General features: G+C 41.7%; 2 protein-coding genes across 2 annotated transcripts in view; one reads left to right on the top strand and one right to left on the bottom strand.

Moving 5' to 3' along the window:
* LOC306962701 (nuclear factor of activated T-cells, cytoplasmic 3-like) overlaps positions 1–12314 on the top strand; it is a 31189-nt gene extending 18875 nt beyond the window's left edge. Inside the window, 2 exon segments of the mRNA XM_079555927.1 lie at positions 1350–2408; positions 11536–12314. Coding sequence (XP_079412053.1) covers positions 1350–2408; positions 11536–11597 — 1121 coding nt within the window. The 3' untranslated portion in view covers positions 11598–12314.
* A 2662-nt stretch (positions 12315–14976) lies between these two features.
* On the bottom strand, positions 14977–27111 carry esrp2 (epithelial splicing regulatory protein 2). The gene is made up of 15 exons (XM_079555612.1): positions 26884–27111; positions 26259–26387; positions 23187–23300; positions 22991–23105; positions 22815–22910; positions 21800–21854; positions 21347–21457; positions 21133–21265; positions 21016–21058; positions 19747–20048; positions 19407–19640; positions 19135–19333; positions 18514–18712; positions 18248–18446; positions 14977–16041 (listed from the first exon to the last, which is right to left on the bottom strand). Exons 1-15 carry the CDS (start codon positions 27013–27015, stop codon positions 15880–15882), a joined length of 2223 nt encoding a protein of 740 aa, XP_079411738.1. The 5' UTR covers positions 27016–27111; the 3' UTR covers positions 14977–15879.
* Between the last annotated feature and the right edge of the window lie 392 nt (positions 27112–27503).

Raw genomic sequence — 27503 nt, 5'->3', positions numbered from 1 at the left:
GCTTTTTGTGTCATTTACATCCATGCACATAGGCTCAAGAGTAAATTTGTACTATACAGCTGTTTTTTTATCTTGCAAAATGATATTCTATTTTGTATTATTCACTTCACTCAAGCACAAATTATGATTTATTGTAAAGACTTCAAAGGTAAAATCCTGTTTCTAGTTTAGGCCTTATGCAGTGTTTCTTTTGACGAGTGACTACTTTGTGGCTTTTCTTCTTTCATTGAGTCAAACTGAAAAAGAAATTGCGGCAGAATATCTACATGTGTGCATTTCAGCATATCCAACACAGTTTTACCACAGCTGTGAGTGTCTGCAGGCCTGCGCTCCTCCGCCCCACCGCTCTGTTTGCAAGCACGCCCACTCGGCACATGCAGTTCCTGTTTTCCTTGCTGACAGATTAGGGCAACCAATCTGAGGCAACTAGAACAACCCCGCTCTGTCACTCAAGCTGGGGTGCTGATACCACTGCAATTACCACTGATACTGCCTGCGCTTTTGCCCGATGCTTCAGCAATGCCTTCATCTTAAGATACAATATGCTGGCCATAAGCGTTTTCATACTTGAAAAAAGAGCTTCAAATCAACATATATGTTAATAAAAACTATAATGAACAAAGAGCTGCAAGATAAATCACATTTGAATGGTTGTAATTTGTTTGTTACTCAAGCAACAATGTCCTCTGCAAACAAAAACACATCTTGGTGTATTCAAAAATCCAGCTAACCCTATCGTGTAGAACTCTTTAAACATGTTTAAAATGCAGACAATTTTTGAATTTGCTTAACAGCTCATATCTCAGTCTTCTTTCAAATCAAAAAGAAAAAAATCGCAAATAGATTTTTCTCCTGAAACCTCTCTGTGGTCCTCTGCCCAAATGCTTTTATGTGGGTGGACCATCATCAGCAGTCATTGTACTTTTGACCTGAATCGGGGGCATTCATCTATTCTTCACACATATCATTTATTGTGATAACACCCAGACTGACAACATATGCTCTCCGTCTGATTCAGAGTTGGATAAAAATAAAACTTAGTGTCACAAGGCACCAGATTGGGAAATAGGTTACTGAGAGGCACAGCAGTACTATCACTATCAAGGGAAAGACCCCATTTGCTATCAGAATGTCAGAAAGCTTTTCTTCTTCTTTCTTTTAAGGGTCGACAGAAATCTGTGTTCAAATTTTGACATAGTTGCTATTCAGGTTATGTTACTGCAACATGATGCCCTTAGTTCTTTTAGTAACTTTAGCTGAGGCACTGAAACTGCACTGAACTGAAGTGGCATGAGTTGTTCAAGTCCAGTTTGCTCTCGTGTTGATTTTGTTTTTTGATGTGTGTGCAGTGTTGGTGAAACAGGAACACAGAGAGGACTTGGACCTTCCTGCTGCGGCTCCTCTGACCATGCCCCTGGCACACAGTGCCACTCTAGTGCGCACCCAGCTGCCCTCTCCTGAGCACGGCGCCCCACCGGACAGCCTTCTGTCCAGCTCGCCTCATGGCCTGGCTGCAGGCTCCGGGCCGGGCCTGCTTGCCCCACACCCCTCCTGCCCCTCACTGAGCCCCCCTTCTTTCCAACACCTGCCTCACCTTCAGGGCCACAGTGTGCAGCCGCTTCCCACTGACTGCCACATGACGTTCCAGCCCGGCCCCGGTCCCAGCGCGCTTCCTGCCCCGCCGCGGCCCTCCTATGGTCCCATGCACAGCCACGCTCATGGCCCCAGTCTGGCTTTCAATGGCCAGTCCGCTCTGGGCATGCAGGGCTATGAGAGACTGCCCTTTCAACAGAGCGCTAGCACAGTATCCCATTCTGTGGGGCTGGGAATGGGGTACCCTTCATCCTCCTGCCCTTCGCCCACAGCTGCGCCTACATCGCCCCACACCAGCTCCCCTCAGGGCCAGCAGTCTCTGCTCAGCCTCCATACACTGGGCGGCTACCACTGTGGGCCCAACTCCCCGCAAGGGCACTCCCCTACTGCTCATCCGCTCCTGGGGCAACACTCCTCGTCCATGCAGCGAACCATGGGCTACCATCCCGTAGGTCAGAGGTCGGCGTCCTGTCCCACTCCATGTACTACACCGGCAGCCAGGATCCCCTCTGCCCACTCCGGGCCATCGTCACCCCAGCTCCACTCTGTACCCTACCAGTCCCCAACCTCGTCCTCTCCCACCTCTGGGGGCAGTCCTCTGGGACCTCTGCAGCAACATTCAGGACAGCTCTCTCCCCAGACCAGCAGCCCTATCATGGCCACTCTGCCACCCACGGCCGGGCCGTTGGTGCATCCTGTCAGTCCCCAAGCCCAATACTCCTCAGACAGAGAGACACCCAACATTAAACAGGAGCCAGAGGACAGAGAACCCACCTTCCGCTCCATCGGCCTTCAGGACATCACGCTGGATGATGGTAATGCTTTCACCTTTTACATTATGTACTTCTTGCTTTAAACCGTATGACAAAAGTTTAACTACCTTGTTTCAGGATGTGTTTGTGTTCTCTCTCTGTCATCTCATTTATTTATTGTGTCTCTGAGTCTCATTATCACTTGTTCCTTTTAAGCTTGTCCTTTTACACCGAAATGTTGAACACACCCAGCTGTGATGAATCTCATTTTCAGTCTGAAGCCCAGAGCCTCGGAGGAATTGTGTTTACCCTGTAGAGTGTTACGCACTATATAACTGACTAATGACTATGTAAAAAAATACAGCACTTTGTAGTTTATGGAGTGAAACCTTAGTGGCTGATTTTATCATTGTGAGTGTTGTCTAAGATCTAAACAGCTATTCACGTTTTTAATTGAGATTTTAATTGATATTATATTTTGTAGCTTCTATAAACTGCTGAACAGGATAGCATTGCATCAGCTGGTGCAAAGGCTTACTCGTCACAGCTCTGGGCAGTAGCTGAAGTCAGGGGTAACGTTTGTGTGCTCAGTAATTACATCCTGTGTGTGGAGTGTGCGCCAGCGAGTGTGCGTTAACAAGTCTAATTAGGATGCTCAGGAGAACTTGTTGACTTAACAATTGACTGTGGAATCAGTACACGTAGGCTTATGTGGCCTGCCCCTTTGTGATGTCGTCTATGTGCAGTATATGTGCTGCTAATAGGAGAGCAAAGACTTGAAAGTTAACTATTACTCCAGGTCATGAAGCTGGCTTGCAATGGACAACAGAGCTCGCCACACGCACACACACACACGCACGCACACACGCACGCACACACACACACACACACACACACACACACACACGCACACACACACACACACACACACACACACACACACGCACGCACACACACACACACACTCTCTCTGCACTACCGTAGAGAGATATTTACTGACTTCTTTCACAGTACCTTTTCCTTGACTGTGTGCTACGCCTTTGTCAGCAGCTCAGTCCTGTCTCTTGCACTTTAGTCTTACTCAGAAACCGAGAGAAAAGTTTGTGAGTGACACAGTTTGGCCGGGAATGTAAACCCTCTTTTGGAGCCAGTGGTTAAAAATAGCCTTTCTATGCCATGCCTGATCTGTCGGCTATGTTTTGAAGTAGCAGCATGGAGATTTACCCTGCAATAAGTCTTTGGAGGTTATTTCAAACTCAAATAGACTTCTAGCCCAGATAAACAGAGATTTCTAATATATATTTTTACTAGTACAGTACTTCAGACACCAGATAGGTCAGAGTTCACTAGCTTTCCAACAATCAATGAATACATTTTGCAATAGACAAATTAACAAGTTAATTTCCCCATCGTGAGATCAATAAAGTCTTGTCTTACTTTTACTTTTACTTTACTTATATTTTAAAAAAGCTTCCCGCACAACGTGAGGATTAAAAAGGTCAAGTCAGAGCCGCACTCACACAACAGTTTCTTTAGTTCCCAACGGTTTTCACAGGAAAATATTTATTTATTTTGCTAACAAGCAACTTCTCTGTCTTCCCGGATACATTTGTGATAATTTATTTTTATTATTATTATTATTTTTTACCAAATGCGACTTATTCTACACAAGGGGTTTGAATAGTTTTTTACCAATGATTTGTAGTCCCCGCGGCTGGGAGGGGTCGTACAGAAACAGTTCTTGTTAGCAGCAGATGGGCCTGGTGACGCACACGAGGGTGTGTGTGTGTGTGTGTGTGTGTGTGTGTGTGTGTGTTGTTGAGGTGAGAGAGCGAGTGTGTACAAAGCAGAAGACACAGGAGGTGAGGGACAGACTGACAGACAGATGGACAGACAACTTTCAGCATCCAGTCCCACTGCAGGGTCACTCAGCCAAGACATCCAATATGAAATGTAGTTGGGGTCTGACATTACAGCCTTGGGATAGACATTTAAACAGTGGGGAAGGGACATTTATTTTAATTGTCAGGTTTGAAAAATGAGTGGCACGAGAAAGCATGTTGTGTTGGAGACACTGTAACAAAAGCAAAGAGGGTCCATTTGAATGAAACAGCACGAGGCACAGCGCAGAAGTCATAATCATGCTTTTTGTGTTTCTTTCACTTTAATAATCAGGTTAGAAGCATACTATATACCGTCGCACAGTAGTGGGTTGATGATTTTTCCTTTTTTTTGTCATGAACTACAAATAAACAGATCAATTATTGATATGTAGAGCATAATGTGGGGTAAATCTATTTTGTAAGTTGTGAGGCTTGCTTTTATCTTTTATTTTTTATCAAATTGATTATTCTTAAATCATTGACGTTAACACAACAGTATTTAAACTGAATTCAGACAAAACTCCATTTTATTGTTTGTACTACAAATGTATGCAGCTAACTTTGAAGACGTGATTGTGCTGCACGCGGCAGGGAAGATCCCCAATAGATGTTTCATCAATGAATTAAGAGCAAACAGAACAATGCACTGTGCTGATTGGTCGCATGAGAAACAACTAGTGGATTGTAACTGTTTCCACTGGTCTCTACAGTTTGTTGAAAACAGCGTCAAAGTTCTGCTGCTTCTGTCTCTGAAATGGAAAAGCGACTTGTGTCATCTTTCCATACAATTAAGATCTTAGAGGTCTTGGGAGCAGCTCAAGCCAAATAGGAAAGCTGTGCCAGGGCCATCTTTTCCTTTGGAGGGGGAACAAGTAGTGCCTGAACATGTCCCCGAGCCCAGTCTTTTATTCATGAATGAAGGCCGCTGGTTACATAAAACAGTGATCTGCTCGTGTGGGCACATGGTTAGTTGTTGTTGGTGCGTGTTGATTTTTGCCAGTGGGCTCGATAGTGATTGGAAAACAAACTGATGACTTGCAACAGTTTCCTCGTGGCACAAGCGGTGACTTGACGGCACAAGGTCATCTATAAATGTCAGTCAACAGCACCGTATCCCCCACAGGTGTGAACGCCTTGTTATGTGATATGAGGCACACGGCATTAAATCTTTCTCTACCAGGTCTTGTTCCACAAATCTTAAGCAATCCTTGTTATAAGCAGTGTTGGGCAAGTTACTCAAAAATTATTGTAAATGAATGTAATATATTCTTTATTAGTGATTAAAGCTTTAAAAATGTAATAAGGTTGTATAACATATTACTGTTCAAAAATGTTGCCGAGTTACACTACTTTGAGTTACTTTTGAGTTACTTGAAAATAGTAATAATGCCGCCGAGCAGAAGTTCAGTAGGAGATTTCTTTTCCTGTGCTTTCCCCCATTCTCTTGAGTTTTGTAAATGCAGATCTAGTACACCAATGTCCACCTTGATTTGGCGTGCTGCATTTTATTTGAGCGTAGTTTGGCATTTTTTCGTTCGTACATTTAGAAGAAAATCTTCACACATCAAATACTAGAGGCAGGTGCGTAGGAGATGAGGGAAAATCCCTGCGTACATGAATAAAAATAATACTTCTCGCACACTGCCAACCTTGCAAAAATCGTTTATTAGGATAAGGTCAACGTTCTGGTCCTGAGGCCTTCATCGATTAAGGTCAAAACGTTGACCTTATCCCAATAAACTATTTTTGCAAGGTTGGCAGTGTGCGAGAAGTATTATTTTTATTCGTTCGTACATTTACTTGAATTGTAATGACTAATAGATCCCGTGTTTTTGTCTGAGTAATATGTTCCTTAGTTACTGAAAAAAGTAATATATTTTTTGTAACTCAGTACTTTTGTAATATGTCGCACCCAACACCGATTATACGTGACTGCATTTGAATGTATGCAGTATGCACACACGATCATTATGTTTATCAAGTGTTAGATTCCCAATAGTTCCATCATATTTTTGGTCAAACAAAATGTGTTATAGTAATCATAATAATGAGTTTAGTTTATATGTTATAAGATGATGAGTTGTACAGCTACAGTATATTGAGGCTAATATTGCTGCCCATCTACAGTCCAATTTTCCTTTTGCTCCCCAGTAGACCACATTTACAGATTTATTCTTACCAGTTTTTTATTTTCACTCACTCTAACCTTGCCATCATAAGAGCCTTATAACAAACATACCCCAGGTAGCTCTATTTTTCAGACCCCAATGGTTTTAATCCCAAAGCTTATTGTGCTTATCTGCGGTGGTCATGCTGTGTGGACCGGGGGCCTTCTAACTAAAGCAGCTCCATTGGCAGCAAATCACTTCATAACCAGATCAGATGGGAAATCCACCAGTGATTCACACGAGACAAACTGAAGCTCTCTGTGTCATCGCCCCTTCACGCTGCCCCAGTGAAGTTCACCAAGTCTCGAGGAGTTGTCTCTCTTTGCACAGTTGTTCTCCTGCGCACTGCTCTTTAGACGTGTGCATGTCTTTACGGAGCTCTGCGAGTGGAAACTCTGAGCTTTGATGTTCCTTTTTGGAGGCAAACCCAGTCTTGCCTTTTTCTGTTCCCCTGCGCACAAGTGTTTTCCATTGTGGCATGTTGTGTTCATTTGCTGGACCTAGGAATCAGTCAATCTCCTGGTGATTTGCTTAAGCCGCGGTGCCAGAGTCCTGTTTTTGTGACTGGTTCAGGGAACTTTGGTGAGCGTGTCACAGGGTTATGATAATTACCCATTTTCCATTTCAACAGTAGACATGTTTATCATATGCTCTGTCCATTGGCCGACTCCTCGTCTGTTTTACATTACTCAGACACACGCAGGACACAAGAATAATTTAAATGGAAAATAATCATAATCCTGAAAATGAAAACGCACTTTATAGATGCTTCCTTCATGTTTTATCGTTGATCAGTTTAAATATTGAATCACCAATCTGTTATAAGGAAACTCAGTCTTAAAAAGTACAATAATTTTTCAGTAGGCAGCACAATGGAGTAATCTGCGAACATAAAAAAAGCAATACATTTCAATAAACCCAGTTTTATGTATTTATGCATTATGAACAAACCTACAATTTGTAACGAAAACATCAACTATTTATTAGTTATTATTACAGTAAATGCTACATGTGCTTTTCTTGTGATCGTGTCAAGGCTCATTAATCATCTTTGAAACCACTATTTGAATGGTTGCAATGAGCAAATCACATATTCTATTCCCTTCAGAGAACCAAATGTCCTGTCTACACTGGGTTGTTTAATGAACGAAAGCCGCTAGCCCTCTACAAACATTTTCTGAAATGCAGTGGATTCTTGTATGAGTTACAGTAGCTGTTTATACTTCAGTTTTCTGTGAAATGTTTATATTGCTCCACTTGTCACAAATGTTGCAGTTTCTCATTTTACCCAAATTGTAAAAGCGCTTGTGCCTCTGCTGCTCATCTCTCATTCATCTTGAAGCAGTGAAGCCTCAGCCCTCTCTCGTAGTAATGTAGTTCTAATAATCTGTGTATTCACGACAGGGAGTCCCCCTCACAGTCATCTGTAGAGGATCTCCCCTGCGCGTTATTCATGTCTTTGACTTTCTATTGTATTGTCATCGACAGTTAGAGTAATCCTGAGAAAACCCAATTAAGTTGTGAAAGCGGTCGTACGCAGTGCCACTCAGAGCCTCTGTTTCACTTCCTCAGTATTGATTGGGCCAGCTGCAACTGAAATTGAGTGACACAGCGGTTACTCATGGATAACCAGAAAAATCAACGTCGTTTATGTAAATCAGGACACCCATTTGTGTTTTTGTCCTTTCGGTCAGGCCCAGGGGGAATTTGCCCCAACTCAGAGGAAGAAAACTAGATTGAAGATTTCTAATTAGAACAGAACATTTCGTTTTTGTGGAAAGATAGATGTGAATATAGCATACATTTAAATGCCATTTCAATGTGTCATTTGGAGGTTTATAGTTGCATCTGCATCACAGCAGAATCTGCTCAGCGGAAAGTGATATGTTTTTGCAAACGCCCACTGGTCTGTCTGCCCTTTGCTCCGTGTTGCTCATCATCATGTGGTGAAATTGCACAAAAAGCTTTTTATATCAAATATGTGTAATTCAAAACACTGCATCAAAGCAATACATCTGTGCTGGAAACATTTATTTAATAAATCGCATTTACAGTGACTTCAGGGAATATTTATTATGCTTCTCTATTTATTATGTAAGGTTTAAAGAACGAGGAGCCGTGCGTTATACAGTTCTAATGAGTCAAGAACGCGCAGTGGTGTTCCGCCGTGAAGTGCATTAAAACTGTTTAATGCACTTACTGCTCCTCCTCCCACAAACTGAAACTATTTTTAAAGGCCTGGGCAGGAGTTATTTTTTAGTCACTTTTTACGCTGTTTTACCAGAAAGTAGTTCCTGCTCAATTGTTTGTGGTTACTATGGAAACAGCTGCAGTGCAGTGATGTGAAAAATAATGCACGCCAGTTAGCGTTACAATTCTCACCATGGTATAAATTCATTTAGTAGGTTTCTGATACTGAAAATGTTCAAGTTGTTATCTGTTTTATTATTATTTCTGCATGGTATCTAGCACAGACCGACAGTTTTATAAATGTTCATAGAGAGCAGTAGAGCAATGAAATGGGTCTTCAGTCTTCAGTTGCATAGGGTATGAATACACATGTCACTATGAGATATAATTTTCATATTTGGAGACATCATAAAACGGAAATAATTATGAGCCCAGAGCGTCTGAAGCACCGTTCATGGACAGACTATATGAATTCATGATAGTCAACAGTTTGTGCACTGGATGTGTTGGTGAAAAGGTCATGGGCAGCCACAGTATATTAATGAGACCAAAGTGCTGTGTCTGTAGTACATTATAGTCGAGTGTGATCTGCGCGCTGCTTGTTTGAGCGTCAGTGCGTGTGTGCACATGGTTGACATGGGAAAGGAAGAGCCTCCCACGCTAACAGGATGATGTGAGTGATGGTGGCCAGACACAAAGCAACAAGCACAGAACAAGACAATATTGTGAGCGAAGCAAGAATTTCTACCACTAACACTTTTTTTTAAGGTGGTTTCACTTTGACTCCATCACTCTGTAACTCTTGGGTCGATGTAAGATGTAACATTGCGTTCTATCCTGAAGCTCAGTGTAGTAGAGTGTTTTCAGTGGTTCGAAAAACGGGTGCAGGGACTCTTCGTGTAAAGCTTTCCAGAATCAGTCACAGGGCTTTTTTTTTTTTTACAACAATGTAACGTTTGTAAATTCCACATTTATGTTCTGATAATGACAAGTTGCCACTGATTCCGTCACATCTTTTTACAGGAATCATTTGTTCATAGCCTGCGGAATGTGCAGTTTTTATAGCGCTTTTGCACAAGTGCCGCGCCTGTACTATCTGTCATGTAGCAACAAGTTGTAGGAATTATAGGTAGGGTGTGACAGGCCGAAAACCGATATTGTAATCAATAAGGTTATCTAGAGATAGACTCTTACAAAGACAGTGCAGTTATCAAAATGGCACAAGAGACTAATTAACATATTTAAATGCACCTGAATCCAGTGGTTTTTACTTTAATATTTCCCCCCAAACCCATGTCTCTGTTTAAAAAAAAAAAGCTTATACTACAGTAAACTAAGCAAAGACTCCACTATGTTCCAATTCAAAATAAATAAACAGGATTTTGTAGTTGTAAATCAAGTGAGTATGTGCTTTCCAGAGTGGCACCCCATGCACAAAAGTTTTCCGGCCCCTGGACCGGGAGATCTCCACTAGCGCTCTTTTCCCAAAACTGTCCGCCTCGCCCTGAGTCTTCAGACACATGCGGCGCACACATGACAGAGCCATGGGCAGAAGGGGAACACACCACTGTGGAAAAGGTTCACATCATACTTTCCATAAATACCAAACAAATGAAGGTCTCCCCCTGCCATGCCCTGTCCTGATCCTGTGCCTTTTTCTCTCTTCACGGCTCGAGCGTTTTTACGAGTGTCCCGCTGTGTTTCTTGTGGTCCCCGAGTCCAAATAGAAGCAGGAGCAGATGTTAGAAGACACACAGGAGGCAGCAGTGCAGAACAAGACTAATCTGTTATTTATTTAAAAAATCTGCCTGTGACTGAGTTTAGGGAGTAATTAAGCTTGCTGTGGCTGAGCGCCTCTCTGTGCTCAGCAGCGTGCTTCAACAATGGGTAGTCGTTTGTTTGTTTTTACGTGGCTGTATGACCGTGACTTTTTTTTTTTTTTTTTTACACACCGCATGAAAGAAGCCCCTGGAGATGTACCATTGCGCTATTAAATGTAATGAAGTAATGGACATCTCTGTGGCGTGTGTTTATTGGGGACACATGTGGAAAGTCCAAAAACAAAGGTCAGTGCTGGCAAGGTGCGAATGGAAGAGCCGCTATCATTTGTTTTGTCAAGACTTTGTTCCATGTCACAGCTACTATAATATGACCTTTGTAATTGTCAGTCAATGGGTTTTTCATCTGCAAATTCTTCCAGTCCCATTTAGAGCTCGGTCAGGAGGGATTTGTAGAACACAACACTGCCTCCTGCTGGCCAAGGTCTAGAAGAGTTCCTCCTTTTGGCAAAATGGAAAGAAAAAATAGGGCCAGGACGTTTTTTCTTTATGAATCACGATTAATTAACTACATAAGGTTTAGTGTGATTAAAAATATGAATAACAATTAATCACGCTTTACTTTCAGTTTCCTTTTTCCTGCAAGAAGTTGCTTAGGGACAAACACTGCGCAAAGCCAAGAACAATTTTACTGTCCAACTTGTTTATGCACGCAGTTAAGATGAAAGAAAGTTATTTAAAAAGATCATTCTCTAATGTCTCGGAACAGGACAAAATAAATGAAACTGCTATTATAGTTCAGGTGTTTGAAATGATCACACAGGCCTCACATCTATGTTCCTTTGTAGGAAAATACAAAGAAGCATTTAAAATATACCTCTATAAACACAACCTCTAAATAAATGATGCTTAGATGCGATTAGTTGTGATTCATTGAGAAAAAAGGCCAAAATAAAACTAAAAATTAATAAACAAAGAATAACTTTTACATTTGTAGCACAATATTCATACTATGGCATCAGACTAAATTTACAAAAAACACATTGAAAAAGCCATTCAAACAAATCAATGCCATATCTTAATGCATCAATCATATCCAGATTTTACCAACAAATAGCAATAACATTTTTGTTTTGCTTTTACCAATATTTTTTGTGTTTTTGTTTTTCAGTCAACGAAATCATTGGAAGAGACATGTCCCAGCATCCCGCAGCAGCGCACAACCAGTCATAGCTAAACAACCACCTCAGTCCCAGCTCAAGCCCAGAGGAGGCACAACTGTGGTCAAAGACAGACTTCACTTCTGTAGAGCCACAAGAACGTGCTCCCACCAGGCGAGAGGGCAATACCCGACGATCCCAAGCACTCACCCAAGACCACGAGAGCCGTGGAGACAAATGGAAAAATAGATTCATGAGATACCAAGCTCTTTGTTGTAAGGCCTTTCTTACTAGCACTGACTTCCACGAATGACCTATTCTGTGAGCTCCATGCAATCCTCAGGAGTGTGCAGCCACTGAGCCAGCCCTGCTATAGCACAATCAACCACAACTGGCATCCACACTGCCATCAAGCTGTTTTGACATTGAAAAAAAAAAAAAAAAATGACAGTGAATGACTAAAAATCCCAAACCTGACATGACTTAGTGGCAATGACTGCACTGTTCATAGTCAAATGTTTAAAGCATTGGTTTGGGATTTACAGTCTGCAACATTCCACATCTTTTTAATGAAGCCTGTAGATGAGCATTATGCTGTCTGTCTCAGCCCCTTCAAATATGCCACATTGAACAAATGCCTTATAATATAGCAGCTTTGAATGGTAGTGAAAGCTTTTCTTGTTTTGCACAACTAGTTCTATTTTACCTTGTGCATGAGTTAAGTCAAGGAATTTGGACAGTTACCCTTAACATGTCAGTTATGTTACAAGAGTGTTTTAGATTTTGGCATATTAAGTAAGGCTGCAACTAACGATTATTTTTCTATCGATTAATCTATCGATTATTTTTTCGATTAATCGATTAATCTATCGATTATTTTTTCGATTAATCTATCGATTATTTTTCATGTTACCGATTATTTTTTCATTTAAAATGAAGAAAAAAACATTGATGTTTCCAAATGGCATGGCTTTTATTTATTTATTTACTACTAGTCTATTTTCCCCACTTTTTAAAATGGAAAAAGGCAAATGGGCCCATTCTCTCACTTCTGGCCCTGACCCACACTTTGGGAACCGCTGATTTTAAACTAACTGAAACCTTCACCTGACGGTTATTTCTGTCTGACCACGGAGAATTAGCCTGTGAGTTGCCCAACTCGTTATAGACTGTGCACATTCAGAGAACCAGAGTTACTGTAAGTTACTGTGCTCGTATGGATTCAACTCCTCTTTGAGACAAAAAGGCCACAGACACGGCTTTACTCTCGTATATTCATCAAACTACTGTCCTGATTCTCCGCCAGACACAACAAGTAGAGAGTTTAAATGAGTGTTTAGCCGATGCCCCGAGTCCGCGCAGAGAAAACATGAGAGCTGCGCCCGGGACACGGGTGACATGATGCAGCCGCGCATGAGGCGAAACGAGAACCGGGAGACGGACAGCCGAGCGGGACACGAGCGGAGAAGTAGCCTACTCGCGTGTTGGGAGAGACGGGGAAGGCGGTCGGTCTCTCCTGCTCATTCACTTCAGCACTCAGCCGTTTTGGTTTTATATGCGGCGAAGTAGGCGGAGAGTGCGTGCGCGTTGTCAGAGCCTGTCCCCGTAACAACGCGTTGATTAATCTGTGAAACAACACCGTAGTTTGACTGAGATACGGGGCCCTTGCAGCCGCGGGTGTTTTCGTTTCACATGTTCGTTCATAGCCGTTGTGCTGTAGCCTGGCTAACGCCAGACTGAAACCACAAGTGATGCTGCAGTTCGAAATGATTGGAGCGCGCACAGCAGTCTGGCGTTAGCCAGGTTAGTTGTGCTGCTGTGATATGACATTTCCGCTCGACACAGTGTGCAAACAACAACATTATTAGGCCGTTTCTGGAAATACTCCAACACTTTTGACGACTTTTGGCATGCTTTTCCCCCCCGCGCTCGCAGCGTCTGCATTACGCGCAGCCACGCTGGAAGTGAAATGTAAACAAGTGACGCGTCGACGCACAAAAACGGCGTCGACGTATTTACGTAATCGACGACGTCGACGACGTCGACGCGTCGTTGCAGCCTTAATATTAAGCGTTTCTTAGATAAACACACGAGTGACTGAACGAGGAGAATGACTTGGAGCCAATGGGCCCAGCCCTTGACTCTGCATACACAGGTGTTTTATCAGCGCTCAGATGGCCCACAAGTGTTTTAGAGACTTACACAGGCTTTTGACAGCAATAATTGCTACATTTCCCAGAACCCTTTGTGTGCCTTCCATTTGCTAACAAGACACTTTAACTTTATGGCAGCATTGGGAATCAAGCATAACTTTTTGTATTCAATATATTCAGATGTACATCATTTGTATAAAATCCCTTTGTATGAACAAGGTAGATTTTTTTCAGGTCTAGAGCTAAGGCTTGTTTTGGCATCTGTTTTACCTGTATCTAGCGCCTCTATGGCAGCAATAAAAGCCCAGTAATATAGGCACTAGTGTTGTGTAAGAATTTCATTGGCTTTGATAATAAGCGTTTATTTTCTTTGACATCCCGCTCCTGCACATGCCAGACTTGGAGCGATGCCGATTAGGGATTTACTCAGTTTCCTGGTGAAAGTGATTGCTATGCATTTTAAAGCCTCATGCCTTAATATAAAAATCTAAAAAAGACCCTGATGCCTATAGAGTAGACTGCAAATGTTTGTGTGAGTGATTCCCCGGATTTTTCCCTCAGGCTTTTTGAAGTCACAATGGAAACAGTGCAGATTCAGTGCAGTGGTGTATATTTTCCTTTGTCAGCGGATGCAACATAAACAGAGGCACGTTAAGGCTATGCAACATAGTAACAGTTCTTCTAAAAACACAATCTCTTCCAGTGATCAATCATGGAATAATGATGGTATTCCTGAATCATTGGAATGCCTTATATTCTTGACTGACATGCCTGAATGCTTTTTTTAATCAAACAGAAGCCAGCAATTTTCCTAAACCCCGGATGCAGTCCTCTCACTGTCACAACCAAAGATCAAGCAATGTTCCCATTAAACTGTAGTGAATGTCATTCCTAAATGTTAGCTACATATGAGTGTTCTGTTTCCGTGCATGATTAATGCATATACATCTGCTATATACTGTATATTGATATTGTAAAGGAAAGGGAAATACAGGTTTAGCTTAAAGTTTACCAGGCCTTGTATTGTTATTTCTTGTATATTTTGTATGTTAAAATTTTGTAATTTCTAAGACTGCAGTGCTTTTTGGAATTATTCATACGCAATAAATTGCATTATACTCTAGGCTTTGAATAGTGTATAATAAAGGACAAAAACTTGACAGTTTGATCCTCTCCTGCTTCATCATGTATATGGCATTGTGTGGAATGGGTATTTCAGCTTTCATCCAGAAAATGCATATAACCAATGTACACTGGGAAACAAAACAGAGATAAATGACTTGATACACAGCTTTATTTTTTTTACATGTACATACACTTTGCTCAAAACTCATACAAGTATCAAACTTGCAACAAAGGAATGATATCCACAGCCCAGAACTGCACTCTGGGTAAAGAAGGTTGGAAGAAAACTAGGAAGTTTCAACACAGTGGTTCTGGTCCAAAGCAGAGAACAGAGCATCTCACAGTCTTATAAATAGTCCTTTACAACGCAGCCAGTTGGTCCATTTAATGATAACATTTCCTTTAGGAAATTGAATTAAAAAAAATATAAATTCATCATGCTCTTAAACTGGATTTGAGTTTAGGAATAAAGAAAAAAAAACGTTAGTGCTACTGAAACATTAAACTAGACATACAAAGCCTAACAAAAAATACATGCACGCCAGTTAGTCTGATGCCATGTTTGTTTTTGCCAGTCGTTGCAGCTCTGATCAGCCTCAGCACATTCAGCTCGACTTACTCTTATTTAATCAGTAGTCTCATAATGGCTTGCCTTCCACACAAAGGCCAACAAGCCAAATAACATTGTACAGATTCAAGTTCAAAAGAGGCTCTACATAGAGAAAATAACATGGGCACTATATTAGTGTAATTGTTAATTCTGAAGGCTGATGCTGGAGGTATTCACAAGCGTTTCAGAAAGAACATCTGTACTAGTGTTTACGAAAGGGATACAAAGAATAGTATTATACAGGAAACATGCATATGGTTGAGCCACCTCTTCTCCATAAGCAGCCATTATAGCTGGTGCACATGGGTGCAGACTGAATGATCCAGTGGAGTTGTAGGGCAAAACTGATATGAGATGGCAGCAGCAATGACCAAGTTCCAGGAGTGGCCTGAGGAGTGTCAAAGTGCGACACAAAAGTGAGATAGCATCGAGAGCTTTCCGGGGCGGGGCAGACGAGAGAACGATTGTCAGTTGCACAGTGCCAGGTGGACCTGCTGGCCATAGAAGAGGTGGTTGGAACGCTCAACTACAGCATGCCTGGCTGTCTCTTCACTTGGAAACGTGATCAAGGCCTCTCCATTGCACTGGCCGCTGAAGTTGTATAAGATGAGAACGCCATCTGGCTGCAGCTGCATTAAAAAAACAAAAAGGATGAGTGAAGTTGTTTAAGGGGGTCACCAGAGGGAGCCCAAGAATCTGAGTAACTGCTGTGGAAGCCAATCCAGTAAAAGAGGAGTTTGCCAGGAGAGCCTAAAGCACTACAGCACAGAACACATTGTTCCCACGAGATCCAGAAGAACCCATAAGGCAGGCTGTGACACCGCGCGCACACACAGTCATGTTAGTTAGCATGCAGTATTGAAGGTTGCATCAACTTTCATTCTGATGCAATATAGTCTGAATCACTTTAGAAAACACATGATGCAGCATGTGTAGCCTGTGTAAGTGCCATAGACAAAAAAACATAGGACGGCCTACAAACAGGTTTGCTTGTGATAGTATAGTAGTATAGTATAAACACTCATCAAGTTGTTTTAGAGCAAAAAAACAGTTTGAGACTGCTTTGAGAAAGACCACTTCTCCCACATGTACTTGGGTTGACTGTAGGGTAGGGATGCACCGATACCGATACCAGTATCGGGTATCGGGCCGATACCAAATGCTTGTACTCATACTCGTACTCATTCATGAGGTCCCGATACCAGAAACCGATACCATTTGACGTGCGGCCAGCGCACCTACGAGGCGCACCTCTCAGCTGAGGAGAGAAGAAGCAACAAACTGGAGAATTCTTTGGTGCAAATACAATATTCCACATAGCTGACTTTATTACAGACTGCGCTCTCTAAACCAGAGTCTGTGCTGGATTTAACCAGAGCTAAATGTTAGCGCTGCAGCGTCTGCAGTGTTTACAACATACAGGCTAACGTTGCTAACTCGCGGCTAGCGCAGTTTTTGCCATTCTGACGCCGTTTTATGGCCAGGGGTTTATTCATCTGAAAAACTAACCCAGCGACTAAAAAGTCCCCAGAAAATCCAACGTAAAGACATACAGCATGTCCATATTGAGCGAAAATGAGCTGCAACAGAACAATGAAAATGCTGTAGCTACTCGCTAAGTTGCTACAAAACACACGAGAAAATCCACACGGAGCTGAAGTAAAGACGAAAAGAGACCATCTCAATACTATTGTTAAATAAAAATATATGAATAAAGCTCAGGCATTGGGAGCTTTTGGACATGGGCTTTTCTGTCAATAATGGACAGTGCAATAAAAATTTAAAAATAAACTGAATGAAAATTAAAATAAATAAATAAATGGCATCAGCACAATTCTAATATAACTGCTCTTAAATGTGTCGCCTACTTAAGAAAATGTAAATGAGTAAATTTACTAATTACAAACCAATCTGCTGTGAAAAAAGTAAGAATGTTGAAGAAAATGCCTTGTACTCGTATCGGTATTCGGTATCGGCGAGTACTTAAATCCAAGTACTCGTACTCGTATCGGTTTTAGAAAAAGTGGTATCGGTGCATCCCTACTGTAGGGGTAATAAAGCAGATCTGATTGGAAGCATGCAGAATGACATGCCATTTCTGAAGCTCTGAACCAAGACAAGCAAAACTGGGCATTTCTCTTCTGACTCAAGGAGCATATTTATCAGTATAATTGTGTGTTTGATAAACAAACATGTAATGAGCAAAACATAAGACATGCCAATAATAATAATAACAATAATAATTAAAAAAAATTCTTCCTCTTCTTGAGATAAAATACAATATTGTTGTATCTTAAGTGATTTCAAACACCCAAAGCCAAGGAGAAGAGAAAATGCCCAATCTGTCCGTCTGGTCTCGTTGAGCTTCTGCTTACCTTTGGACGCTTCCCTAAAGACAGAGCCATTCTTTGGGCTGAATCAGACTCCTGGCCTGTTCACTCATCTGAACCACACCACTGTAGTCGTCAGGAGCATACTATACAGCATGACAGTAATGCAGTCATTATGAGGCTTCACTTTCAACATGCAGCTTTACAGACACAGCATCCGTTTCAACAGATCAGTGCCAGGACACACCGAGACACACTCAAGGATACAGTTTCTACAGTTCAGCCAACAGTCAAATTCAGACTGCCACACAATGCACACATTTTATAGGTTAAGTTAATCTTCAAGGCAAACAGGAGACTGACAACTTGATTGAAAATATTTCATGTAGATTGGTCTGACACCATAAGGATTACAGTGGAAGGAAAAATATTTAATGTGAGACAAATTCTTAACTGGGAAGTATAGTTTAATCTCATGTTCATAAATCTGTGAACTTTGACTGACCTGGTATCCCTGAAAGAAGCTCAGAATGTCCTTAACCCCAGTGTTGTAGGGAAGGCCCTGCATCCGGACGAGAGCACCCGGCTGTGGGAGCACAGAGGAGGCTGCGGCTGCAGCGGGGTGAGACTGGGCAGCCACCGCTGCTGCTACTGCCCCAGGAGGAGCTGCAAAGTAGCCCACTGTCGAGGGAGACACTGGGGGACTGAAGAAAAAAAGGGTCCATTGTATTCAAATACAAATGTGACATTAGCTAGTGCTGTAGGACTGACCTGGGGTAGTAGGCCGTGTAGTTCATGTTCATGTTCATATATAGGTGAGGCTGAGGCGGGTAGTACAGTGCATGAGCAGCAGTGTGAGGAGCCGAGTGGGGAGTTCGCGGAGCGGCCAGAAGGGGGGGCTGATACAGGGCCTCTGGCAGCAGGGTAGGGGGAGTGGGAAAGGCCTGGTAGGCTGTTGGAGGGGAGAGACCTACAGAAAACACAGACAATATACAGCAAGTGAACTTCTCATCATAACAAACATCGACATGATTGCAAGAAGTCTCCATTGTCACTACTGTAAAGAGTACACAGTAGTTCGTTGCACTTTCTGAAACTCTTGTTTACAGCAAAGCACAATGTGTCCTTCATTGACACAAATACACATGATGGTTATGGGGGTAATGCGACCCCAAGAGAGACTTCTCTGTAGGAAATGATTCAACAGTAAATACATACAAAGAGATATCCGTACAGGCAGCTAGGTTTATCCTTAGTTACACAAATGGGTACAGCAAGTCCATCTCAGAGTTGATACTCAAACAAAACATTTGCTGGACTGAATGTCTAGTCTATGAGCAACACCAGGATGTTAGCAATAGAAACGGATTGGGCATTTCTTGGGAAACTTACATGGCAGTTTGCATGGTGGGGGAGAGAGGCCACTGCGGTTAAGCGTTCCACCCATCAGAACAATACTCATCTCCTCTGTGGAGCACTGAAACACCTCAACGTATCTGTCTTTCATTGTCTTTTTATGGCACTTCTGGGAAACCATAAAGGCCTTGTCTGCAGACTTCATTTGGATAAAGGCATCACCAGAGGGCCGTCCCTATTCAGAGAGAGACTCTTTAAGTCTTTATAGAGCATTGGTGTAGCACAATAGAAAAGACCAATAGACAGACCTGTTGGTTGAGAACCATGTGGACTCCATGAGGTTTGATGTCGACTGTGTGCTCTGCCATGAACTCCAGTATGTCCTCGATGCCCGCTGTGTAAGGCAGCCCTCTGAGACGAACGCAGTCCCGGACAGTACTGGAGGCAGGGAGGAAAGGTTGTGTGGCCAGCATTGGAAGAGGCATGACGGGCGAGGGAGGCAAAGTGGAGATCAGAGGAGTGGACAAGTAACGATTCAGCACCTGCCACAAGGAAGACTGGGAAATTAGAATACAACAGACACACAACCCATGTATTTTAGCATGGGTTGGGTTATAGCACATATACAACAGGTTTGTGTGCAGTTACCTGTTGTACTTCCGCTGCTGTACTCCTGAACAACTCTATATACCTCTTCCCCAGAATCTGCTTGTGCTTCTTCAGAGCATTCTGTGCATACTCTTCACAGGAGAACAGCACAAATGCGTCCCCAGTGGGTCGCCCATCTGGATACTTGACAAAGAGCAGGCCCTCTGCTCCATCTGTGACAGGGCTATCAGGACCCAGAAAAGACAGCACCTCCTGAGGCGTGGCAGTGAATGGAAGTCCTCGCATTCGAATTATCACCTGGTTCTCTTTTGATAAAAACTGGGCAACCTCGTTGGATGTACCTAAATAAACAGAAATATACAAATCATATTACATGGGTAAGCGCTCATGCTTCACAGCTAAAGGATCTCAGGTTCGATCCCCTGACGGGGCCTTTCTGTGTGGATTTTGCCTGTGTAGGTTTCCTCCGGGTACTCCGGTTTCCCTTACCACTAAAAACATGTACAAAAGTTTAACCCTCCAGCCAGGTAATTCTGACCATGAGCCTGGCTCCACATCTGGAGATGGGTCCCCAGGCGTCTTATACATGTTGCTCCAGCGGGATTGCAGGATTGGTCAAATGCAGAGAGCTCATTTCCCTACGGACGTCAATAAAGTATACTTAAACCTTTTAAAATGTGCCCTTTTTTATATTGTTCTGGACTATTGCTCTCTACCATTGTCTGTACTGTTGGAAGTGACATTTGTGATGTGTTTGTAAAGTTTTCTGACTCTGAATCCTGAACTTCACAATTAGCTTCAAGTTCAGATTGGACTTTAAGGCGCACTATCAATCTAAGACAAGAGTAAGTCCTCGGGACAAAGTTCATTGGGGACTGCAGCCACAGAGATTGTGCCCATTTAACTCCAGGCTGTATCTTTCCGTTTGATGCTCAGTGGTCAGGGCCCTGGCTTTGTCTCCACACACTTTCTTTGTACAACACTGGTATTTTGATCGGCAGCAGGCTCCTCTCCCTCAGGGGAGCACAGTGAACAGGTGAGCCGCTGTCAGCCAACAGGTACATTTCTCTGTAGTGTACCTCTGAGGATGGGGGCAATGGGCTGTGAGATTCTCACAAAGGCCCTTCTATTTGTGCCAGATAAGCTGCACTGGGATGAGGCAAATTCACAGCTAAAAGCAGAGAGTTGCAGAACAAAAGGCTCCTTTGGTCAGTAAAATCCTTCTACAGATTTGTGAACGTCTGAATTTGGATCAAAGACACTATCATCACTCTTTCAGTGGTCAAGATAAACATGAGAAATAAATACCTCCAGCAATCTTTAGAAATTCTTCTCCTGTAGCTTTGTATACCTAGAACGTATAAAGAATATGAAGTATGAAGCATGGAAGACTTGTTTGCAACAATGACTATGATTTACTCTTGCCTCTATATAGCGGCTGCCCATGTGGTGCTTGTGCCTTTCAAGGGCCAAGTCCCTGTGTTCTGAATTGATGAATCGAACTAAAGCCTCTCCATTTCTCCTGCCCTGATTATTGAGACACAGAGCCACGCCACCCCTACAGCAAAGACATGTAGATTTTAAGAAGGAAGTGTGAGGTATACGAAACAATGTTTAATGTTTGTTATCATGTACATACTTTGCTATGTTAAGTCCTTTAAAGAATCGAGCAATGTCTTGATCCGATGATTGCCATGGAAGTCCCCTGGCTCTGATGACTGTCTCACTATCCACTGGTTCTGTTTTACTGCTGAAGAAAACAAACAGGTGGTTAGACAGAGGTATAAGGAAGACATGAACAATGTGCACACTTGTATTTACAACTAGCATCACCCCACTCAGAACGAACAGTTCACACAGTAGCATACTGTGTAAGGGTGACTTGTTTCTGGTGGTCAGACCAGAAGGATTTGATGCACGGCTACAAGATATCCAGCTAAGCACTTGATGGCAAAGTTGAACCACTTAAATAACACACCTAGTTGTTACTTGTTGCTGTAATCAGGCCAATGTCTGAAGCCAGTGAAGGCACAGAACAAGAAAAACAGAAAGACGCTCAAGGGCTAATGAGGAAATGTGTAATTTTACTCACCATGTGCCGGAATCAAACTTGTAGTTCACAACTTCAGCACACGAGATTTTGTGATCTAAAAGGGTAATACAAGACAGTCAGAGAAACGATATCAGGTATGTGTTTGATTAATCATTCACAGGCATTTACTATAAAGAAGAATTAGAAGAAGAGCTTTATTTGTATAGCGCCTTTCACAGACAAAAAGGGAATTTAAGGGGAGACACTGCGGGCAAAACGCAGTTTAATAAATGTTCAGGTTTTGGGCCAGTTTGCTCTTTTAATGTAGAAACAAATACATTGGCTAACATTCACAATAAGCTGTCCTTTGATTCGCTAGGGATTTATTTATGAAATAGTAATTTCAAGGCCATTTTCTCAAAATACATGTTGCTTACATTGTGGCGACAACTCCACATAAGTAGAACCAAAACCAAATTTTCAGCCTTGTACTTTGTTCGGAAGTATTTTTAATATCTTATTTACTGTCTGATTTATTGAGTTCAAGCATCCTTGATCATTGATTAACTTGATCAATGACAAAACTATATATATCAAAAGACATTTTTTATACATGTCAACAAAATGACCCATTAAATTTAAACCTATTTTTACACATAAAGTGCCTTATTTCCAAATATTAGAGGAAAGAGACATTATTTTCTTAGTACAGTACAAATTTCACAGTGATGAGTCTAAATGAATGTGTGTGGGGTTTTTTTGTTATCTTATTTCAGTCAGTGTCATAAAAGAACAAAACGGTCCTTGTTGGGATTGATTCTATGTAGATTTTGCTAACCCTATAGTTACAGTCTTCTCTCAAATATTAATGCTAACAAATGAGTGTCAAATGTTCACACTGAATTTAATCTTGGATCTAAAAAGATAAAATCTGAACAGAATCCCAACATTTGCCAAAATTGTGCAGCCCTATCTTAAAACATTGATTTGCAATGTGCTGTGTTAAAGTGAGGTGCTTGTGCTGACTTGTTCTGCATAATTAAGATGTCAGTTACCAACATTTACGACAACGTACTGTAGGGCTCAGCCAGGATGTGAAGGAGCAGCTGCACCATACTCCTGACCTCTCTCGCCCCGACTGACTCCTCTGACACAGGAGGAAGGCCCACATCTACACTTGAGGTTAAGACAATACACAAGGCATGACATAAGAAATCTATAGAGGACAGTATGCATGGCAGCAAAGGATACATTCCAACATAGAGGACAGTGTGAGCTTTTGCACCGGTCCAGAGTTTGGGCAACATTTATGAAACTCCTTCTTGGCATCAACAAAGGAAAAGAAACATTCAGGAAGTACGAGATTCTGAAAGTAAAAATGAAAATAAATAATGTGAGCCAAAATGAAAGAGTTCAAACAAATACATTTTGATGCCACTACAGTCACCTTTTTGGAAGCTTCTGGGTGGAGTGCCTGTCGAATAACCAGTGGACTGTTGACACACAAGGTATAAGAACTTCGGCCAAAACATTTTAGCTCTGATGATACAGACTGTTGAAACTGCAAGCAGACACAAAGAGGAAAAAAAAAAAAAAAAAGCAGTCTTAACCAATTTGTCTTTCTGTTAGTGTTGAGCAGGTTTCAAATGTCAGTGAAGCTGACGGTGTCGTGTTTGGAATGAGGCTGGACTAACTGGTTTTTGCGTTTGTTTGTCATGTAAGGGAGAGATTAGGAGTTATAAAGAACACACCACTAACCAGCAAGATCCCAGTCCACCTTGCAGTCCCAGAAATGACAAAAAACCAACAACAAAAAACAATTCATACAAGAAAAACCTGTCCAACCTGCACAGTGCAATGCCAGCATCTTCACACATGTGCATCCATTTATTTCCAGCCGTCACATTTGTGAACTTCATTTGTAATGTTGAGCCAACCTGTTTGAAGAAGTTGAGGACTGAAATGCCAGCCTCAACAGAGGCACATATTTAATTTAGAGTAAGTGCAACTATTATAAATGTTCATGTTTACCTGCCTGGAATATATCCTGTATAACATTATATTCACTGTGGTGTGGTGGATATTATATGATCAACCTACACATGCACTGTTACAGTTACTACAAGAAAAAAATTGGACAAGTCTTAAGAACTTTACAACTAATGAAAGAGAAAATTGCAGTCAAGACTGTGATGGGGTAATTGGACATGGCCACTGGCTACATATGACACTAAGTCAGCCAGTATTAGAGCTACATGTTCAGGCTTGTATTTTCAACAGTTGGAGTAAAATCTATCCCAGCAGGTTCAGAGGAAAGAACAAATATATTTGAGGCAACATTAAATCTATTTTGGAGCTTTGAAGCATCCAGAGATCCATTCAAAGTTATTCACGCTGCTGTGTGGTACACACTTCACAAAAGAACTAATGTTGCAATAACTGTACACGCAGCTCCACCTTGTTAAGTTGCTTAAAGTGGATTAGAGAAAAGCAAATGTTACACAAAAGGTTAGGACGCACCCAGTCCCTTTCTGTGTCACCCAAAAAAACTTTCAAATTAAACAAAGAATATGAAGAGAAGCCAATTCCCATCGTGACACAGAAGAAAGATTAAGTAAGGGCTACAGTCATTTCAGAGGACATACTGTAGCAGGTAATTAAATAAGTTAAAGTTATTTTTGTAACCGTGCTGGAGAGATCGAGCTCTGTCTGGTCAGAGGGTCAGGCAGCGCTGCCCCCGGTAAGAGAAGAAAAAAAAAAGAAAAAAAAGGTTGGGAACCATTGAGTCAGGAATATGAAAAGCAAAGTGTTAAGTTTGACCTTTAAACACTGTCCTTCTATCACAATATGTGTTTCAGTGAAAATACTTTTATTTATGTTCAGGAAACACTTGTGTTGGCTCAAACAGCAGAGAAATAATGAGTGTCAGGAACTAGCAGACTGCACAAAGGTTAGCATGACATTCAACAACCATCAACAGTAAAATCAAGCTTAAAAGTGAGAGAAATATAAATGCACTTAAGTCAAGCCAAACTAGCTCAATTAGCTCAAAAAACATAAACAAATGTGAATTACACAAGTTCAAAAACAAGTTGTGGGAATCATAATGATGAGTCACTAAAAACAAATAGTAACATGTCCACATGCCCTCACACTATAATAGAAAATGAAGCAGTCATGGTGAGTCTTAAAGCGTAAGTATTAAAACAGCTCTTCCAAATACATTAGTACTGCAACTAAATTTGGGCAAATATTGTATTTTGCCTGAAGTTAAGCATGTAAGAATCAAACGTAAGAGAAACTAACAAGCGAGAGAAGGTATGAGAAGAACGGCCTGATTACGCTGGTTAATATTTGAAGGTTCAGTACACAAACTATCCCACAGGGAGCGGCACGCTATAGACACAGATCAATAGTATTTTGGGCCAAACTTACTAACACAGAAATTCTGCAACATTAGACAAAAGATAAAAGAAATGAGTGTTCTAATGAATTGACCCATTTTTGTTTTTTCGTTTCTAATAGCTTGCTTCAACATACAGATCACAAACACGCCGGTGAGTGGCAAAAATCCCAAACCAAATGCAAAGTTCAATAGGGAAATCTTTAAGGAGTTAGTTGTTATGGAGTGCTAATGTTTGTAAAGGAGTCAGAAGTCTTGAAAAACAATGTTTGGTGACATATGTTAGGAGGGGACCCAAAACAGTCGTGATCTTTTGTGGCGTTCTAGTCAAGATTTCACAAAACTCAGCAAAGAGCAGCAAGATTTTTTTAAAACCTTTCAACTGCTGTGTCCTACAGCCCAAAAAAGAGGTGCGGTCCCAGGTAAACATTCTCTCTTCCAGATGTCTGCAGCATGCATCAGGCTGAGACAAGACAAGACCTGTGAGTGCTGCTTATCTGCAAACGCCTCAGGCTCGGCAGCGTCTAACTGTCAGGCTGGAGCACTGACACATGCCTACCAGGTGGAAGAGGGATTGTATTTATTCATGTTCCCATTAAGTAAAGGGAATACTTCTTATCAATCCAGCACGTTTACTATGTGGCAGTCTTATCTATTCTAAATCTGGGCAAAACAGTAAAAAGTAATTGTTCAGGACCTGGTAAATGAACTGTAGCACTCACAGCCATGTGGATGAAGCTCTGAAGAACCGCATAATCTTTTATCACAATCATATTAGAAATCAGAAATAGAAATCAATTTGAAAATGTGTTGCGAGATACGAATTTGTAATTGGTGTCTCTACTGTACATACAACAATGGCCTGCAAATATAAAGCAAACCTGTGCAATATTAACATGCAATATTCTTGAGAGTGTAAAAGCCGATGTCTGCACCACTGCTGTTCCTGTACATGATATATATCCTTATAGCTCCATTGTGTGAGCTTAACTCCATGACTAAGTTATTTTTAATGAACACAATGAGAGCCCGAAACAAAAGTATTGCTTATGGACTGAGAGACTGTGAAAAAATAGCAAAACAAACGTTTAAATCTGGACTCTTCATAAGACTCACCTGTTGCAAAACTTTGTCCAGAGGCTCAGCTTTGGCTACTTCTTCAAGAGTCAGTCCTGTTTCTTCTTTGCATTGCTCTGTCAGCTCAAAAGTGTCTGGTTTGACTAGACACCTGTGGAGCTTCCCCACCTGAAAAAGGGTTTAGAGATTCATGGATTCAAGAGACACACTACACTAGCCACTTTCATAAATGCAACGTTTAGGAAACGTTTAGGAAACGTTGCATTTCCTAACGTTTAGGAACGTTTCTCATGAAGGTCCACAATTTACCTAACGTTTAGGAAATGCAAACGTTTAAGAAATACATCTTAAAACAAACAATTGACAAATTTGCACAAAGCATTGTCAATAAAGCGTTGTTTATGAAGAGATTGTAACGACATACCAAACCAAGAAGGTGTGTTTTCTTCACTGGCTAAAATTAAACATTTTGGCACACCTGGAAGGTGAACTAACAAGGCGTCAGAAAGGTAAAGAACGAGCCCAGTGTAGCTGCTTTTCACACTTATGAGAACACACCAAGTTGATTTAAAATGTCAAAAACTCCTCCACTACAGCTACACAATACGGCACACACGCTATAGCCTATTAGACAGCATAACGAAGGGGTCAGGAAAGTTCGTACCTTTTTCTCATGAAGGTCCACAATTTGCCACACCAAGAGAATTATTTCCCTCTCATCCGAACCCAGTTTACCCCCATTTGCACCAGCTGTTGCCCCAAAGAACACCACCAGAGTATCACTGTGCGAAGCCATCAGGGACCACAAGGGGAAAACTACAATTAAAGCAAAGATTCAAATAAAAATAACACGAGGGTTCACCTTTTTCCAAGTGATAAGAAGAGCGAACAAAAGCACTGGAAACTCAATTGAGGTAAACGGAGAGAAAAGGGGATCTTTTCAGAAGAGCCACGAGAGAGATTGCGGTCGGAGACAGTACCTGTGACACTACTTGAGCGTGTTTTATCCAGAGATACTGGTTTAACTGGAAAAGAAGGGTGGAAATCCGTGTTTCTTTCACACGAACTCCATAACAAACCCTGGCGTTTTTTCCTCTTCTATTTTTTCTGAGTTACCTGTGTGGTTGGGCCTGAGAAACAGCAGGCTAAACGCCTATTGGCTGTCATGCAAAGGTGAGGGCGGGACCCTCCATCGCAGGCGATAACTCCATTGGTGCGGGCTCTCAAAGCAGGAAGCTGACCAGCCAAACAGGATTTTAATTCCACCATGAGGCAAAGGTGTTT

This window comes from Gobius niger (assembly GCF_951799975.1).
Source record: "Gobius niger genome assembly, chromosome: 4".
In the NCBI taxonomy this organism is placed as follows: Eukaryota; Metazoa; Chordata; class Actinopteri; order Gobiiformes; family Gobiidae; genus Gobius; species Gobius niger.
The sequence above is the reverse complement of the archived record's forward strand: the minus strand, read 5'-3'. Positions and strand labels throughout refer to the sequence as shown.

Excerpts from the sequence above, each read along its gene's own strand:
- esrp2 (XM_079555612.1), bottom strand. The coding sequence starts at position 27,015 with ATGGCTTCGCACAGTGATACTCTGGTGGTGTTCTTTGGGGCAACAGCT. Across the intron at positions 23,106-23,186 it reads ACCCAGAAGCTTCCAAAAAG|AATCTCGTACTTCCTGAATG; the intron begins GTGACTGTAGTG and ends TTTTACTTTCAG. Across the intron at positions 19,641-19,746 it reads CAGCAGCGGAAGTACAACAG|GTGCTGAATCGTTACTTGTC; the intron begins GTAACTGCACAC and ends TCCTTGTGGCAG.